Raw genomic sequence first — 19707 nt, 5'->3', positions numbered from 1 at the left:
TGGATCTTGATCCCAGGTGAAAAGAGAGCCCCCCTCCCTCTATGTCAGTCATTCCCTTAAGGATTCCAATTGAGCCAGCTTAGGTCACATGCACATCCTGTGTGTGCAGAGAGACAGAGCATTATGATTGGCAGCTATAGTGTTAATCCAGTTGTTAAAGGAATGCTGGTAGATGAAAAGCACAGATATTCATAGGATGAGAGGAGGGGGTGGAGCTGGGATGCATCTTAAACTACAGATGCAATGTAACGTTTTGACCATTCCCTTTTGCATTTTCCACTTCTGCATAAAAGTTTATTACCTGAAGCTATTACAAGACCTCACATTTATACTACGGTTGCAAATACAGCCATTTAAGTTACAAAGGGTCAATTTTGCTGGCATAATAGTGTCTTTTGACAGTCCCTAAAATCATGCTGATCCTGGCAAGTGTGCCAATTTTCCCTCTGTTTAATGGAGACTCAGACCGGTTGTCCTCTAAGGGGCTTTTTACATGGGCCATGCTGGATTCCATATTTTGGGGACTGGACCACTTCCCCAGATGCCTTTTACCACAATTTCCATGTGAAGAATAAAAGGATTGACTTTTAGTTTAAGGTTATTAATACACCCTTGGATTTTATTGTAATAAAAGTATATACCCACATCCTTATGCTTTGTGTGAAACACAGAGAATGTAAATTGACGTAGAGACCCTGAAATCAAGAAGGAAGTCTTTATTCCACTAACTACCTGCCTGATGGTGGGCAACTCTCCCTTCTTGGGCCTCAGTTTCCCCGTTTGTAAAATGAGTTATGTGAGTTGATTTGTTGTGTCATATTGTTTTGACATATTCTGAAACTTTTTCATTTTTCAAAATTGGGTACTTTGTTTATGCCAGCATCTTACCTTTAAAGGAAGCTTATTTTACGTTGTGTGACAAGAGACAGGGTAGTGCAACGGTCTGGAGTGTCCTTCTGAACCAGATGGTGTGGGTTCAGATTTCAGCTCCACCACTTACTGTGTGGCCTTGGGCACATTGCTTACCCTCTCTGGGCCTCAGTCCCCTGAGATCCAAAACAAGGATAATATAGTATCTGCTTCTTAGGGTTGTTGTGGGGATCAAATGAGCAAATATAGGGAAAGTGCTTAGAACCATGTCTGGCGAAGGCCCGGAGGAGTGGTTGTAGTTATTTCCATCGTTTCTCTTTAGACCCCGCTGTGATGCACAGCTTTCTATGCTATGAATCATTTTCCTAGCAGATAGTAGGTCCACATGTTGAGCCACGGGTATGGGGCATGAATCTTGTTGATCCATGTTGCCTGATTGATTGTCTTGCAAATGGCTTGGATAAGAGTCATAGCCATAGCAACACAGCAAGGCCCTGGCGTCACCCACACTTGCCAGTGCTGACTTTAAACAATCCATACCTCAGCTGGGGCCTGCCTCATAAGTGCGTCAGCATGTAGGGAAACTGAGGTCCAGAACAGTCATAGGACTTGCTTCAAACCCACAGGCTAGTGAGCAGCAGGTCCGGGGCTGGAATTCAGAGGAGTTAAAATTCAAGAGGTTTGACTTTGGGTCTCTTTAGTCAGTATTTAGAGCCAGGCTGAGAAACTGAGCCATATCAGTGGCAGGGGGAAAAACAGGGCAAAACGAGTCAGGCTGGGTGATGGGGACACCCGGACTTGAGTCCCGGGAATTCGTCGAACAGACAGCATGCATGGCTGCTTCTCCACTGCTGTCATCTGCCACACAGAAGTGCCAGGCTGGTGCCAAGGACAAAGCACCCATCCCATTGTTCTGTGTCTCCGTGAGATTACGGGGACAATGCAGTCGCCACCGTTGGAGCCCTGCCTGTGCCCGGCTAGGCCGTCTTGATTTGGAGCCAGCCTCAGTCAGGGATGCATCATGCTTGCCTTGCAGGACGGCTCTATTCACATGATCTTTTTATTCATTTTTTAACGTTCTGCGTACGTCTATGGAGCCAAATAAGCAGAGAGTACATCTCAGCTTTCTGCACTGGAAACAGAGAATGGCAAGAGTATTTCCTGCAAGAAGCAATGGAGGCAGGAAGGACCGATATTTCAGTGTCATTGTGGAGTGATCAGCTCAGTGTGTATTCTCTTGGTCTCTAAACCTCAGGAGCAGGGTGGGCTCAAATTTTGGACCTTCTCTTACCATCCCCCACCCTCCCAGGGCCAGATGTACCGACACTCTTCTGGGAGGGTCATTTTGTGTACCAGTATGGTAATAATATCAATAATAACAATAGTTTGATTTTGCCCCTAGCTTTTGCCTCATACTTTTAAGGACTTTACACTTATGAAATCATTTACTCTTCACAGTTCTGTCATTATTCCTGTTTTACAGATGAGGAACTTGGGGCCTGGGGAGGTTGAGTAACTTACTCCAGATCCCAGCACTCAGATATGGCGGAGCTCTGCCCAGAGCCCAGACTGTGTCATCTCAGAGCCTGGACTGGATTATCTCACCCCAAAACACATTTCCTAGAGTCCTCCAGCACCAAGAAAAATGTTCCCAGGCCGTATGCATTTTACACTCACATGGCACATGAAAGGCTCTGAGAAGTTCTGCAGGAAACAAACCTTTTACATTTATCTTTAAACTTACTGGTTCCAAATTTTCCTTAATGGTAGAACCACCCCCTCCGCCCCCCCCCCCTTTTTTTTTAATGCTGCTGCTGCGTTGAATGAAAAAGATCATGGGTTTAGGAGGAGTGAGACTCAAGTTGATATTCTAGCTTGGCCAAATGTTAGCTTGAGAGCCTTGGGCAAATCACTTTATCTCTAGAATTTGTTCTCGCTTATGAAAAAGAGAATTAAATTTTCATAGAGCTGTTGGAAGGATTGAAGAAAAGCAATGGATATTAAAAGGGTTTTTTCATTTTGATGACTGGTAAACTCCTGTTCGTTCTCAAAACTCCTGATTCTTTACCCCATTCTCCTACTGGCCTCAATCATAACTAACTGCTCCTTTATCTGTGCTTCTACTATTATCCGAATTCCACAAATTATAAATAAGTACTCCTAGAAAGCAAGCTCGAGGGTAGGGCCCATGGCTGCTTTATTATGTATGGAGCACATAACAGTGCTAAAAAAAATGAGAAAGAAATGAATCTCTTCACATATGCTCTAGATTATGTATTTTTATGTGTGTATTTCTAGAACAGAAGCTAGTAAATATTCGATAACTGTCTTTTGGGTTAAATTAAATCGTGGGATCCAGTTACACTCAGGGAGGGATGTGGGGTGGATAGGAATTTCCGAAGGCTCTGCTTTTGCTTCAGTGGAAAGCAGAGGTGAGTGCTGGTTGGGTCAGCTGGGAGAACCCATGCGTCTCTATGTAATGAGATTTAAATGGGCTGCTGCTCCCCTACGCAAAGCATCAGTTGCCGCCTGGCACTCGGGGACCATCGGTAGACACCTCACTGCCCTCTTGAGGGTTTCAGCTGTTTGTCTTGACAGGGAGTGTTTACACTTCTTCAAGCCTATGGTTCGTGGAAAGGCCTTTATTCTTCTCAGAACCAGAAAGGACCCTTTGTACTGGTGCATTTCACCTGGGTCTGGGCTCAGGCAACGGGGCTTTTTGTTACTTATGTCGTATATTTAAAAGAAACCACCTGATAGCAAATAAAGAGCTCCCTGGCAGCCTGTGATGGGTGATGCCATGTGTCATGTGTGGAGGGCCATGCTTATTCATGATGGGGCATGTGCTGTTACTACCCCCAATATACAGATGAGGAAATCAAGGCTTGGAGGGATGAGCCTTTATCCAAGGGGAGCATTGATGGTAGGAGATCAGAGGCCGATTTAATGGGGCAGTTGGGCCCTGCAGCGAGCTCTGTGTTCCATCTGAGTTCCTTTAACTAAATGGTTAGATCTTAGGAGAAAGAGGGAGATGCCCCACACTCTGAGCCTGGAACGTAAATGGAAGCCACTTTCACAAGCCAAGAGCTCTGTCCAGCAGGCCTTGCCATGGCCTCCCAAAGCCCCATGTAGCAATCTCTGACCTTGTCAATAGTGTGTCGTTTCCATGCTGTGGGGTACTGCCTTAGACCGCGTTCAGGTCTTAACTGAAGAGCCCGGGGCACTGAGTCTAGATAGCTCTTCGTCTGTTTCTTCACATCTTATGTCTTTCAGATTTTCCCGCCCTCTTTCTCTTCCCTTCCGTGTACCCCTCCCTACTTTTCTCCTTCTCTTGTAATTATTTGTCTCTGAACGTTTGCCTATTGAGAGTCCCTTCTGGAACAAGTCCCATGCACTCGAATTTCTCCCTCATGGTGGCTTATCCCAGGGCGTTGTGTTTGTAAAAATGGTTCAGACAAAATTAAGAAACTAAATGATGATCAGCCAGGCCTCCACCTCGCATAGCGATTTCTGCTAATTCTTTTTCAGCCTTTGTCACATGGTACATGTTTTTACAAATATGATTAATCATAGCAGAGTTCTTTCACCTAACAGTTCATAATTGTAATGACTGAATACTGTTCTGTTCAGTGAATGTAGTTGTGTGTGTGCGTGTGCGTGTGCGTGTGCGTGTGTGTGTGTGTGTCCTGGTAGAGACCTTAGCATGGAGTTAAATGTGGGTGTCAGCTCAACCCCTCACCGTGTGTGTGACTTTCTGCTGGTTATTTCACTTCCCTGAGTGTTAACTGCTTCCTCTAAAAATTCGGAATGATAATAGCTAACTCATGGAATTATAAAAATTAAAAAATTAAATAAGAAACTATATATAATGTCCGATGTACACAAAGTGTTCAATGTGGGTACTATTAGCTTATTTATTCAACTTTTGTTGGAAAGTGAAAATAGTCTGATAAAACAATGAACAACTATGAGTATATGTGCTGTACTTCAAAAAATATATGTTGAGTTATTTCTTTGGGCAAAGTTCCCCGAAGTGGGTGTGGCTAAGGAATAAGAACTGCTAGGAACAACCCTGACCAGGCAGAATTTGAAGACCTGAACCTGGATTTAATCCTGCTTGTCAGGTGAGCAATATCGGGAGCTAGACGAAACTCTCGGTTAAGAAGGATTCTCATGTTAAGTCTGAACTCACTGGGGAAAGTGCATGATTGGTTTGTGACGTCTGCCATGGATGCAGGAATAGAGAGTAGAGTATATTCCCACGTTCTTGGCATCCCTGATGTAGATGGAGCCATATTCAGAAATCAGGCAAAGTGGAGTCAGGGCTTCTGTAAATGTCTGTGTTTAGGAAAGCAGGGGTCAGATTCCAGACAGTGCCCCACGTGCTAAAGAGGTGGGTGGCCCTGCAGGAGTCAGGATTCGAGGCACATGGATGACTGCCCCTATTTGGTTTTGGCCTAAACCTACCCACAGCATGCTTTAGGACACCATGTGCTCCTGCCCTCCGTCTCTTACCCTGTGCCCATGTGAAATGGGACATGTCTCTCTGTTGTCCTTTGTTCTCTTCCTAGTAATATAGGACCTCATCATTCCACACTGTGGTAGTGACGCAGGCACCTTTGTTCCCAAATCTGTCAAACAGAAGACCATACCATTTTGATCTGTTTGTTTTTTCGCTTCTCTGTGATGACTCATGCCTATTATAAGAACCTGTTCTTTCTGAGTAAATTACACCTTGTTGGAAGGATTTTTAAAACTTTGGTCTTTGAAGCATGTTGAATGGTTGTAGGAGGGAAGCGTAGGATGCCCAGGAGGAGGTGGCAGCTGAGTGCCCAGCAGGTTTGCTGCTGTGCGTTTTCATCTGGCTCGTGTTCCAGCTGCTGTGGACCAACTGCTTTTCTTCAGCATGCCAAGGTCTTTAGTTTATGATTAAACTTCACCCTCTTGGGGAAAAGACAAATTATTGTGGACAGCATGTGTTCCGTCTGCCCGCTGCTCCATCTCGCACAGGTGGGAGGAGAGATTCTAACCCCCGCATTCTTTTGCAAGGGTTGGGGATGGGCCTGAGCTTGCACACAACCTTCCTTTTGAAAGCCACGCTCTGATCCCAAAGTTGACCTTTCTGTGCCATTTTTCTCCGTTGCCCCTCAGATTCTGGCATCCAAGTTGAAACTTTGTCCTACATGCTCCAGAGGCTTAGGTACAAATCTATGGATGCCTGTTGAGAAAAGGCTGATAGAACCTGTCATCTAGCCCGTCTTTCACGGAGATGGAAACTGGGGCCCAGAGCCATTGACTGTTTCCTTCAGGGCATCTTTGAGCCCTCTGGTTCTCTTTTTCTGCTCTCAGACTCTTACAGAGAGTCCTGGAATTTTGACTTCCCATGACCTAGGAAAGCGTGTGGTCTTCAACGAGCATGTGTTTGCTGGAAGAACAAATTGCATTGGCATGCATTATCTTTCGATACAAGGAAGGTTGCCTCTCCTCCTGGTCCCACTTTGTAGAAATGTGCATTGCTGACATTATAAACTTAACTATCAAAGACTTCCCAGTCATTTTTAATTCCTAGACCTTCCCCATGTCCTCTGTGTAGGTTAGTGACCCACCATAGACCTCATATTCTAGGCAGAAGACCCGACAGTTCTGCCCAACTGCTCTTTCGTGGCTGACCTTGTACTTATCTTTCGGGTGTGAAGCTGGATTTATCATCTTCTGTCTGCAAGGGCGAGGGCGTGCCAGTTCATTGTCTTGGTTATTCTGAGGAATTCCCTGGACTTTCTGTCATTAAAAAATAAGTGGTGGGGGTGACACTTTATAAATTATATAAATGTCTAACCATTGTGCTATATAACTGAAACTAATATAAAAATTTTTTTTAAATGGTGAGGGTGGGGAAATCAGTGTGGGTGAAGGAAGAGGAACTGGCCACTCCCTGTGCCTTCACTCTGTGTTTCAGAAAATTTCTTTATATCTCTGACTCTACAAAATATGTCCTGTTTCCTAACTGCAGTCCTTCTCTTGAGAATAAAGGTTAACTTAGGATCATTTAAAATACTGTGTACTTAACCTTGAGTACTTACTTTGCACCAGGCACACTTATCGAGTGGAGTGTCCAAGCCCTTTACACATCATCAGAGGTGATGAATTGCACACTACAATAGCCCTAGGATGTAGGTCCTCTTATTGTTGCCGTTTGCGGATGAGGAGACTGAGGCTCATGGTGGGTAAGTCCCTGCGGAGGGTCAGGCTGCTGGAGATGGACATAGACAACTGTCCCTATTTGTATTTGGCACAAACTTCCTCCCAGCATGCTTTAGGACTGAAGCTGGGGTTTAAACTTAGGCAGTTGGGAGCCATTTAAAAATGGGATGATTTAAAACCAAGAGTTGGAAAATACTTATGTTCTTTAAAACTAGCCTTGCAAATAGAGTCTTGACTATGTACAGAGCTCTGGTTCCTAACCCCAGTCCTTCTCTGGAGTTGCCTTCCTCAGGAGCAGACTGATGTCTCGCCTACATCTTCGAAGCATGAGCATATGTGCACTTGAGAAAAGTCACAGGGACAAAACGTGTCCTGAACTTGGTTGGTGTCTATTTCCAAACCATATTGGAGTCATTTTTAGCTGAGTGGGGCTTCTGCCTTTGAAAAGTCCTGCCGTGGCAGAAAAGGGAGAGACCTTGTCTGGAAGTTATTAGCTAGGGGCATAGTATTTCTGGACACGACAAAGAAGATCTTTCCAGAACCACAGGTGACAGTGTCCCCAGACCGGCACATTTTGCTTACAAGTGTTTGATGTTTGGCTCAGGCAGTCTGGAAGGCTGGGCAGTCTGGAGCAGCCCACGAGGTGGCATGAGGAAAGAGAAGATATTAGAGAGACCAGGACCAGGGTCTGCCCCCTGGGCCCTGCCATGATGCTGCTGTGTGTCCTGAGGCACATCACTCCCCTTCTCTGGGTCTCTTGCTGCTCCTCTAGCAAATGAAAGGGTGAATGTCAGGAATTCAAATGTTCTTTACCTTTCAGCTCCATTCCCCTCACCTCCTTTTTTTTTTTTTTGTTAACCAAAGTATAATTTAAATAGAAGAAAACTCACAAATCTTATGTTTATAGCTTGATAAACTTTTGAATTTCAATTTTTTGAATTTTTGTGCACACTCATAAAACCACCACTCTGATCAAAACCTGGAACATTTCCAGCCACTGAGAGGCTCTCCCTCCCGCATTGAGATCTGCTCTAACATTTTATACTAAATGATTCACTGTGACTGTGTACAGTAGTCTTGCATTCTCTCTCCTGTTTTTTCTAGAGCTGTGCTGTCACTGGCCTCCTGTGGCTGCTGTGCACTTGAGGTTTGGCCTGTGGTACTGCTATGTGCTGTACATGTGTAGTATGTACCGGCTTTGCAAGACCTAATGTAGAGGAAGGACTGGAGAAGATCTCAGTGCTTTTCAGTTGGGTTTTGGGTTGACTCAGAACTTTTGGGGACTTTTTTAGAGTCCACACCATGAGATGCTGATGAGAAGAATAGACTCACCTTTGAAGCTTCTAGAGGAGCATGAGCAACCTGATGTAGGAAGGCCTGTGAGGCCTGCTGGGGCCACCTCCACATGGCTGTCACCTCCTGCTTGCCCCTTTAGGCCTCTGGAGGGCAGGTGCTGGTCCCCATAGTGGGGGTGGGTGAGGTTGCTTTTCTATATACTTTTGTTTGATAGAATAATAGTTTTTTAATCTTTTGGTTTTAAACATGTCTTTGGTCTGTAGCCTAGGATTTAGGATTTTTGTTTTTTGTTTTTGTAGTTAGAGACATAGCCTTTTTTAAAGGTAATTTTGTTCATTCGCATTTATTGTTATGTCTCTATCGGATTCTGTTATTCTGTTTTGTTCCTTATTTTAGCCGTAATTCAATTTCCCATGTAGTTGTGATTTTAGATTGGACCGTGCACAGCTCCCTGTAAAGTTTCACAGTAGATTTCTTAGCCTTTATCAAACTTATTTTTTCTTAATCTAAATCTAAATCTAATAACTAACGGACACAAACAGTAGTGTTCTTATTGCTTTAGATTGCCATATATAGCTATCACGAAGCAGAGAGACTTTGGACTTCCTTCTATAGGCACCTTGAGCTGCTGGCTTCCTCCTCCTGAATCTGGGCTCCACCCCTCCCCCATGCCACTGGGGCTCCGGGTTGAGAAACACATTCATTCTCAGTTCTCCTTTTTCACGCCTACATGCAGCTTGTGTTCACTTGTACTGATGACATTCACAGACACTGAGCAGCACAGTGTGGCGGAATGGGAATAGAAAGAATGTTTAGTCATTCTGGGCTCCTTACACAATCTCTCCAAGCCCAACTCGTGGGTCTTATCACAAATAAAAAAGTTAATATACTGCGGGAAGATTAAGTGAGACAACGTGTGAGGCAGCACTTGGCACATAACTAGCTGCTTGATAAATATTAACCTCCCCCTCCCCCCTCTCTGTTCATATTCTTGGTGGCTTGACATGGCAAATGGCTTGTGTTTATACTGTAAAACTTGACCTTGAGCGTTCTCCTGATTTTGTCATTCTTGGAATATGGTGACCTTTTTTTTGTATTTGTGTGTGTATGTGTGTTTTAATGGAAGTGAAACCCACATAATATACAATTAAGTATACATTTTAAATATACAATTTATTGTTATTTAGCACATTGACAATGTTGTGCGACCACCACCTCTATGCAAATGCAAAACATTTTCATCGCCCCAGAAAACCCCCGACCCATTGGCCGTCACTCTCTATTCCCCCTCGAACTCCGGACGACCACGAATCTTCTGTCTCTGTGGATTTGGTGTTTTTTTTTGGACATTTTGTGTAAATGGAATTATACAGTATGGTCTTTCACGTCTGGCTCCTTTCATTTAGCCTAATGGTTTTGAGGTTTATCTATACCGTAGCATGAATCAGTACTTCATTCCTTTTTATAGCTGAATAATATTCCATTATGTGGATAGGTCATATTTTACTTATCCATTCATCTGTTGACGGACCTTTGGATTATTTCCACTTTTTGGCTGTTGTGAATAATGCTGCTAGGAATATTTGTGTACAGGTGTTTGTGCAGATGTATGCTTTCATTTTTCTCGGTTAGAGCTCTAGAAGTAGACTTGCTGGGCCACATTAAAGAATTTTAAGAATTAAGTTTGCCAACGTGTGACAGTGTCTGGTACACATAGGTTTATAATAAATGTTGGTAATGTTTCACGTTATTTCCTTGTGGACTTTTTTTTTAAATTATTATTGTGTAGTTGATCTCTTCTGGCTTACGGACCTTATGTGGATTTTGGTAAGTTTCCCTGTATTCCTATCGCCATCCTGAAAGCTTTCTTTTTTTTATTGAAGTCTCCTGATCCACATATTAAAATAGCTTGAGTGCCCAAGCCCTTCTGATTGAGACCCCCCCCCCCAAAAAAAAAAATAAAATAAAATAACATGATTTCTCATGGCTTGGAGTTATCCGATGAGCCAGATCACCTGCTTCGCTCATCCATGCCACAAGCATGTACTGAGAGCCTCATGTGTGCCAGGCCTGTGAGATTTTGTGGTTGAAACTTGTGTACCCCAAGAGGGGACAGTGACTGCATGTAGCTTGTCACTACGGCCCCATTGCATTGAATGAATGTAAACAAATCCCCTGCTCTCAAGTAACTGTACAGCTGGAGAGCTCAGTACCTACTTTGTGCATTCAGTGCCCAGACTCACCCCTCAGGCCTGGGATGGGGAGACCTGTCCTGTCACGACCTGGGGTACCTGAACCTAGTTGTACCAGCTTATGAGAGCCAGTCATGTATGTCGTCCCAGCTCCACATAAAGGGACATCATGTTGGTAGCTTGAAATCAACCACTGTGGGAGTATTTATACCGTAGAAATCGGCAAAAGCTACAAATCAGGGCTTCTCCCTTTCTTCTCTATTTGGTTTTGAGAAGCTGGTGTTAAACATTTACCATCACACCAACCTGCCTTCTGAACCTCATCTCTCATTATTCTCCGGATGAGATAGCTTTTCACTGATGAGGAAATTGAGTCACAGCATGTCGAAGGAACTTGCCCAAGGCAACACAGCCAGAAAATGACAGGGCCGGAATTCAAACCCACATCTAACCTTGGCCCATCTCCATAGTCTTGGGACTACACAGTACCTTGACTGTATCCATTTTCTGATCTCTAGTCATGTTTGCCAAAGCACTCCGTCACTAAATTTTTATTTTGATCATTTCTTAGTGTTTAAGGTGCCAAGACTTCCTGGTGTGTTGCCTGAGTAATGCCGCAATCTTGTTCTTTCTTACCGAGAACTCTGTGTTTTATTTTGTTCCTGCAGAATTTCGCTAAAGAGTTTGTGATCAGTGATCGAAAGGAGCTGGCAGAGGATTTCATCAAGAGCGAGCTCAAGAAGGCGGGAGGAGCCAATTACGATGCTCAGACGGAGTAACCCCAGCCCTCCCCCTGCCCCTTGCCAAAGTCATCTGCCTGCTCCCCGGGGGAGGGGACATCGGCCTCAGCTACCAGCCCACCAGCCCACCAGGGAGAGGAGACGCAGTGAGAGGCAACGCCCGCCACCCTGTCCGCAACCCAACTCCCCTTCCCCTCTTCCCTTGTGAGCCCCTGTAATAGCTTGTCTCCCGAAGCTCATGGAACATCTTTCTTTTATCTTCTTTTTCTTTTGTTCCCCTTTTTCTGAAGAAAAATCATTTTGATGCCAAGGCCATGCACATCCTCAGATGTGAGGCGCCTCCTGTGGTGACCCCTTACCCTGGCATTGCTCTCGGCCTGCCTGGCCTCCTCCACCATGACCCACGCTGCTTCCGGAGCCCGGGCGCGCCGCCACCTGGGTTTTCTCTGGCGCCCCCGCCTGCTTACAGCGGAGGAGGCACCTGCGCGCCCCGAGACGCGCCATCAGCGGCGGCCTTCATAAGCACACACGTTCACCGCATTCGTCAGGCTCAGACCTCCTAGAATGTGCTCCAGGGTCCCTCACCCACCCCTTTCAAAGTTGCCTAAGCTACATATCTGACAGAGATGGTGCTCGGTGGTGAGAAGTTTAGGCCTGACTCAGACCAAAGGAGAAGAGAGAAAATTCGCCTTAAAAGTTGTCTGGCAGGAGCTTTGCCACGTGGTCCAAAATGGCACATTCCCATCCTTTCGATTGAAGTCTCCTTACAACATAGAGTGGGGGCAAAGGTCTGAGTCCAGATTTGACAGGAGGAGTCTTTCAGGGTTAATGTCAGAGGCTCCCAAATGACAAGGACATTAGGTAGAGAGGCCCGGGGTGCGAAATGGGAATTTAGGTAGAACTGGGAACTGATTCCTTACTTTTGGGAAGGTCCTCTGCCAACAGCAAGGACAGCATGGGCCAGAAGGCCTACTCTGCCACCTTAGCTGTGTGTGGAGTGGAGCCCCAGCCTCAGGGGGACCAGGACATCTGTGGTTTTAATCTTACGTCTGCGCCACACATTCAAATGGATTTTCTTTTTTCAAAGAAAGATGAGATTGGCTTGGTTCTTCATGAGCATATTTTATAGTTCTTTTTCTTTTTTTTTTTTCCTTGTTCATTTCATTTGGGGGGAGGAAATCTGTGCTGTATTGGGGTTGTGAAGAACATCTGCACTCAAACAGTTTACAGAAATAAATGGTTTTTTTGTTTGTTTTTCAAAAAACAGGTTTGTCTGATTTGTCTCATAAAGCTTCTTTACTGTAAAACCAAAGACCATTGTCATCTTCAAATTTAATAGGCATTTATGGAACTACTTCTGAAGGCTAGCACTTCATATTGAGAACCTTATTTAAATTTTTATAACCACCTTCAGAAATAGGTGCTGTTTGTGTCCGCATGTTCTGGAAACTGCAGTTCAGGGAGAGAGAGTGTGAGTCCTCTGAGGCCATACAGCTAAAAAGAGGCAGAGCTGGGATTTGAACCTAGGTCTCCTGATAGCCTGAAGCTATTGCTCTGGCTTGTGAGGGTAGTGGAAAGGCCCTAGATTGGAAAGAGCGACATGAAAGCAGGATTGCAGCATTTCCCCGATGGTTAGAGGGCTTCCCTCTGTCTTTTCAGGAACAGCTGAGAGACTGCACCCTCCACAGCTGGGCTGTGACATTCTTTCCAAGGTTGTCCTAGAGCTTAAAAACTGGACTTCCAGCATACCAGACCGGGTAGGAATTCAGAATCAGGCCAGAGGTGTCTCAGACATATAGACAACTGGATTTGGAGGAGCTGAGAGTGGGGTAGGGAGGGAGAGGATGTGGGGAGAGGGCAGAAATTAAAGTCAGAGCAGGAAGGAATCCTGCCAGTTGGGTGCAAAGTCACGATTACACTACCCCACAACAGCACAGGGATGAAGGTTAACCCATGGCCCACACCAGCCACATCTGGGTTCTAATACCTGCTCTTCTGCTCACAGCTGTGTGGCTTTAGGCAAGTTAGTTAACCTCTCTGGGCCTCAGTTTCCTCATCCGCAAAATTATCAACAATATTACCTATTGTAATAGGTAGTAAGGCTTAAGGAGCAGCACTATTCTGAGAGTATCTGGTAGGAGCTCAGTTCTCATTACATCATGCCTTCCAATAGGTCTTATTAGCTCTGCGTGCCCAATTTTTTCCTACATCTAGAACAGAGGGTGTGTGACTTACTGACGTTCATGCTTTTTGCTGTGGTCAGAGAACTTGGGACAATTACAGATAAGGATAAGCTCCCCTCTGGAAGAAAAGCCAAGTCCTATGAGAAGATTACAAAGGGACTAGGCCTGGTCAGAAGCATCAAGGAGGGCTTTCCTGAGGAAATGACACCTTATTGTGGTGTGTTCAAATCTTAAGACCCACGGAGCCAATTGAGGTTAATTATGAGCCTTTATTAGCCAGCCGCGACTGACTCTGTACCACGCAGGGTTAGAGGAGATCACCCCCGGGTCTTTGTTTGAGGCAGTTTTATAAAGCCTCGGACTACATTTTAGAACAAAGAGAGAGTAAGGAAATTACAGAAAGCAGAAGTTAACTGTTAATGTCCTTTACAAAGATAGATGTATCTGGGGAATTGCTAGATCAAACAGCCTGGTAGACAGTCTTGTTATCTGTATCTTGGAATGTTGTGCCTCTTCCTGGGACTTTGGTGCCTCAAGGAATCACCTCCTTGTTACTGATTAACTGGGAAGTCTTCACTCTTACAATTTCAAAAGAGGCAGCTCACAAAGCCCAAAACTACATTAAACAAGTAAGCAGTTTACAGAAAGCAGAAGTCGACCATTAACGCAATACAAATACATCACCTCGTACTACACTCTGGTTAATAAGTGAGCAGATTACAGAAGCAGCCCCTGGCCATCTTCATATCCTATACAATACATTTCCTAAACCCACACCCAAGCAAGTAGGACACCTTCTGGTATCTAAAGATATTTCTTCCCTGTAGTTGACTTAGCTAGTTGGCTCACTTTGAAGATTTTCCACTCTTAACAGCCTGAGTACTGAAGATGAAGAGGAGTGAAGCAGGCAAGGGGGGTGGAGGGACAAGGGGACCTTGGACAAATGTTTGCTGAGGGGAAGAGCAAGGAGGGTGGAACTGGGTTTGTGTGTCCGGGAGCTTGGTTTTGAGGAAAGCTGCAGCTCAGGGCTTTGCTGGGTTTTCACAGGGTGTCCGATGGGATCATGAGGTCTTCCAGGGTGGAGAGAGGACTTGCCTTTATCATTTCTTTATCCCCTGTTCCTAGCACCTGCTAGGTGTCCAGTAATGTGGCCTAGAGCTGCCTCCACCTGTTCCTGTGACTGCCCAAGGCCCGGACCGCCCAGACCTGGCCTCCATCAGGCCCTGGAAGGGTTTGGGGACAGAGCTTGATACTCTAGTCTCCTGTCTCAGACACACTCTAAGTTACTTTACTCATTGGTCATCCAACAGCTTTTCCACATTCCTCAAAATTGAATGGTGCAAAAACACCACCATTTTATTTTGCCCTTAATTTTGTGGGACAGGAATTTAGGAAGGGCTCAGCCAGGCAGTTCTCCCAAGCAGGAGGTCTCTCATTTGGTTGCTTTCAGATTGACGGGGCTGGATGTCCAAGCTCGCCCCTTCAAGTGGCAGGCAGTCTCATGATGCTGCGGTCATCTGGGAGGTCAGCTGGGCTGTGGACTGGAGCACCTGACTTGGCTTCTCCTAAACATGGGACAGGGTTGTGGACTTTTATGGTAGCTAGCTACTCCCAGAGCAAGCATCCTGGAGGACAGGAAGAGACTGCCTGGTCTTTTCCGACCAAGCCTTAGAAGTCACATGGTACTCCACTGGGGGAAGTGGTCATGAGCCCCCAAATTCAAGGGAGGAGGACATTGACTCCACCTCTCAGTTGGAGGAATGCCAACATGCATGTGACCTTTTCAAAGCACTGCACCTGCTGTGACCAGGCACTGTGTGGGGCATGGAGGACCCTCATGCTCAGGGGACTTGCAACAGGTGGGGGTGGGGCAGAGGAGCTCTACAGTAAATCAAGCCAGTAATTGCGGCAGGTATTCCTGTGTCCTCTGGGAGGTGGCTGATTGATCCCTGGGGAGGCGGCTGTTTCTCAGCTTTGCCCAGCCCGCACACTACAGTTTATTCTCCGGCGGTCTCTGTGAGGCTGGAAGGGGGAGGGGTCCCAGCCCCAGGCGCTGCCCTGGTGGGAAAGGCCTCCTGCTGTCCCCACCTTCGGGGTGGGTTGTCCTCATGACAGTCTCCCTGATGCTTCCTGTTCCCAGTTTCTCAGTGAGCCACAGAGAGAGGTAAAAACAAGAACCAAAAAAGGTCAGCTGCAAGGAGATGACTCATCGAAGGCAGCTCAGCATGCAGGTCGAGTCAGGTGGTCTGAGCCTCAGTGTCCTCTTCTGTAACAATGGGCCATGATGACAGTACTTCCCTGTCTTCGCCCATGTGGCTGCTGTCACAAACGATCATAGACCAGATGACTTATGAACAGCAGAAATTTATTTCGTATAGTTCTGGAGGCTAGGAGTCCAAGATCAGGGTGTCAGCATGGTGGAGGGTGGGCCCTCTCCTGGGTCCCAGACTTCTTACTTTGGTGACCTCACATGGAAGGGGCAAGGGAGCCCTGTGAGGTCTCCTTTGTATGGGCGCTAATCCCATTCAGGAGGGCTCCACCCTCATATGCCTGATCACCTCCTAATGCCATCACATTGGGGGTTAGGGTTCCAACATGTGAATGTGGGCGGATGTACACATTCAGACCACAGCCTTACCTCATGTATTTACACGAGGGCTAAACGAAATGAGTTGTGCAAATTACTTAGCACGATGCGATTTTAATATGATGGCTATGCTCTTCGTAGTCCTGGGAGGCCATCCTCATTCCGGGGAAGGGCTGGGCCAGGTGAGTACCTTCTGGCCTAAAATCAAGGCAGCGATGGAGCATTTGGATCCTTCTACCCCTGCTTGTCAGTGCCAGTGCCCAGGGGACCACTATATGGCTCTGGGTTTGGCAGTCTGCTCACTGAGGATTCAAATGCCTCTGGGGTGTGTTTTGTCAGAGGAGGTGGACTCCTGGATGAGGCTCAGATCCCCCGAGGGAGTTGGGAGGCTGGTGCTGGGAGCCAGCACAGGGCGATAAGGAAGCATTCAAGTCTCAGTTCTGTCACTAACAGGCTGTGTGACTTTTCTGAGGAGTGGCCAGGGTAAGTCATGTGGCCAGGGTGAAGTTCAGTGGGACAGGGATATATTGCCAAGTATTTATAAACAGAAATCCAGTCTGCCCAATAAGTGGCTGAGGCAGGATTTGAACCCAGGCATGCCGTGAGTGGATATGGGTCATAGGTTCCCCCCTCCCCCACCTAAAAAAATCTCAGAGGGCAGTTTTAGCCTCAGGAGACAGAATGAGACAAGGCTGAGGTGTTTGGGCTGCAGGGCGCCTCAAAGAGTCCAGTGGATGAACCCTGTCATGTCTGCGTTCACTTGTGACTGGAAGGGTAACCAGTGCTCGCGTAAACTTGACTGTCATCCTGCCATTGCTTTTAGCTCTCATATTCCTCCCAGCCTGGAGCAGCCCAGGAGCTGGACAGCCTGGGGGCCTGCAACACTCTGACTTTTGTTTAAATGTAAATTCATAAGTCATGAAACTAAGCAACAGACATTTTTAGAGCTTATTTCTTCTTAAGATTATGCTTTCATTTTGAGCCTTTCCTTGCCCATCAGCGGTCATCCTAAATTTAGAAGAGAATTTCGTTCCCCAAACTGCAGCTCTATATCAGCCCTTGAACCCCAGGAGCTCTTCATGGTTCTGTGATCAAGTTTAAACTTCCCAAGGAAGCCTGGAGGATCCTGTTTGTCTCTCCAGCCAGGACTCGATCCAGTTCTCCCCTGGACCTCTGATCTAGCTGTCCTTCCTTCACTTTCCTGAAGGCCCTGCTCCTCCCTCTAGAAAGACACTGGTCTTTGCTCTGATCTACTTCTTCTAGAAGGTTCCTCCACACCCTATGTAGTGAGCTGATTGGTGGTTCCCAAAAAATATGTCCATGCCCCAGTCCCGTGCACGTGTCCTTATTTGCAAATGATGTAATTATTTTAGATAATTTTGTCGATATAATTAAGTTAAGGATCTCCAGATGAGCTCTTCCTGGATTTAGGGTAGGCCCTGACTTCTATGACCGGTGTCCCTTATAAAAGCAAGCAAAGGAGACTTGAGACAGCAAGACATGGAGGAGGCCAGGTGACGGAGCGATGCAGCCACAAGCCAAGGGATGCCTGGAGCCACCAGGAGCTGAAAGAGGCAGGAGGGATCCTCTCTAGACCCTCCAATTTCTGGAGGAAGCTCGGCCCAGCCAACAGGTCAGATGTCTGGCCTCCAGAGAACACATTTGTTGACTTAAGAAACGTCCAAACCTGTAGAGAACTTTTATCAGAGTTTCTTTGAGCCAAATTGACAACATATGCTGGGGAGCAAGATCTCAAATGCTGCAGAGAATTAACAGTTTTGTAGCCATTTTTATGCACATGAAATTAAGGAGGGCATGTAAGGACGTTTGGAGAAAGCAAGGCAGGGATTGGATTACAGGGTAGTTAACATGATTATGTGCTCTCTTGAGGGTTAATACTCCCTTCTAGGGGTACTACTTCTGGTATTTCAAAGGTGTGTTAACCTAGATGCACAAGAACAATGGACAGGGCTGGCTTAAAACTTTTTCTAAGAAAGTTATATGCCTGAGGCAATAACTACCCACCATGACTTGCCCAGTTAGGAATTTATGATCAGATCACTCTTTGAGATTACTCATTATAGAACACGTTTTTTTTCGAGACCACGCATTTTTGTTGTTGTCAGCACAAACCCCCAAGCTGGTCATTTGGGACAGGAGCCCCAGGAAACTTCCCTCCCTTGTTTGTTTCTCCCTTCCTCCATTAACTGTGAACTTCTCCGGGGCAGCGATGTATCCACAGTGCCTGGCACATAAGTGCTCAGTAAATAATCAGTGAGTGGGCTTCACTGGAGAAGGAGGGGCCCTGCCCCACTCTCCAAGCTGCACACACGACCCAGACCTGCTCAGACCAGGATCGGGCCTGTTCTGTGCTGAGCTGGGAGAAGAGGCAGGGGTGGGGTAAGGTGGGGCGAGGACGTGGGGAGGGTGCTGGGGTCGGGGGGAGGCGCGTCCCAGTTTCCTCCACCTGGTAGCTGGCTCCCATCTCTATCTCTACCCCGCAGTCCTGCCCCTGGAAGGAAGGTGTATATCTTGTGTACCTGTCTGCCTGTCTCATGCACCTGTCTAGCTCCTCCGCCTTCCGGGGCTTGAACCCATTACTCTGACTACTTCTTCCTTTTACCCATCTCTGGAGGAGTCTGAAGATACCATGGGGAGGCAGGAACATGCTCCAGGGCTGGGGCAGGTATGGGGCCTTGGCTCTCTCTGGGTGGGGCAGGTGGGGCAGGCCAACAGCCACACCAGGGAGTCTGGGACTCCAGGAAAACTCAGCCTGCTGAGACTCGCAGATCCCCTTGGGAAGGGGACACCTCCTGCAGTGTGATCATGAGAAGGGGGCTGTTTTGTCTATCTGTGCCTGGGGTCTGGAGTGGGCAGCCCATCTCCATCTCTGGTTTTGGGGAGCTGCTTCTGCGGTGGGGGAGGGGGGTTATAAAAGAGAAAAGAAGCCCCACTGAATGGAGGGCTAATAGTCTGCCACAGGTTATTTCTGGTAAATCTAAGAGAACTAGTACAGACCTCGACACGTGCTTCCCGCGTTGGCTCACCCCAGGCAGATCCCGTGTCTGATGTCACTGCTGAGGATACGTGAAGCCCTGGATGGCATGCTCAGGCAAGACAGGATGTGATTCTTCCGATAAATCCCAAAGCACAAAGGTGGTGTAAAAGGCGACCTGGAAGACGGTAATGATTACAGAATGAGAATGCCAGAGCTAAATTTTCAGACAGGATAATGAGCAAAATTACATGCAATGCCATGAGAATGAGTGGTGGGCTCTGGGGAGGGAGACACGGGGAAAGAGTGACCAAGTGGAACTCCGGCTGTGCCCATTTGTTTCATTTACTTTAAAAGAGCTGAAGGAAAGATATACAGTAAAATGCAGGCATCCGCGTCATGGTTAGATGGGAATGTGTTAGATTTTTTTCTGTTTTCCTGTCGGTTTAGAATGCAGATGTTTAGAAATTGTTTTGAAACAGGCAAAAGAATTCATAAAGCACAGTTAGCAAATGCTGGAAGGTCCGACTGCTCACCTGGAGCTGGTGACTTCGTTTGAAGTAGAACTCGCGGGAGAGGGAGGCAAAAGCCAAGGAAAACATCATCGGTGCTTGTGGAGGTCCAACCAGCGGGTGCGGCCTAG

At 46.5% G+C, this 19707-nt stretch overlaps 1 protein-coding gene across 1 annotated transcript in view; it reads left to right on the top strand.

The window, feature by feature from the left end:
* Positions 1 to 12565, top strand: part of COTL1 (coactosin like F-actin binding protein 1) — a 39347-nt gene extending 26782 nt beyond the window's left edge. The window contains exon 4 of the mRNA XM_016165936.2: positions 11228 to 12565. Within this exon, the coding sequence (XP_016021422.1) occupies positions 11228 to 11338 (111 nt within the window). The 3' untranslated portion in view covers positions 11339 to 12565. The remainder of the gene's footprint in view (positions 1 to 11227) is intronic.
* Positions 12566 to 19707: the final 7142 nt, after the last annotated feature.

The sequence above is a fragment of the Rousettus aegyptiacus genome, unplaced genomic scaffold, assembly GCF_014176215.1.
Source record: "Rousettus aegyptiacus isolate mRouAeg1 unplaced genomic scaffold, mRouAeg1.p scaffold_m13_p_14, whole genome shotgun sequence".
NCBI classification, from domain to species: domain Eukaryota; kingdom Metazoa; phylum Chordata; class Mammalia; order Chiroptera; family Pteropodidae; genus Rousettus; species Rousettus aegyptiacus.
Note: the sequence above shows the minus strand (reverse complement) of the source record. Positions and strands in the feature narration are given on the sequence as shown.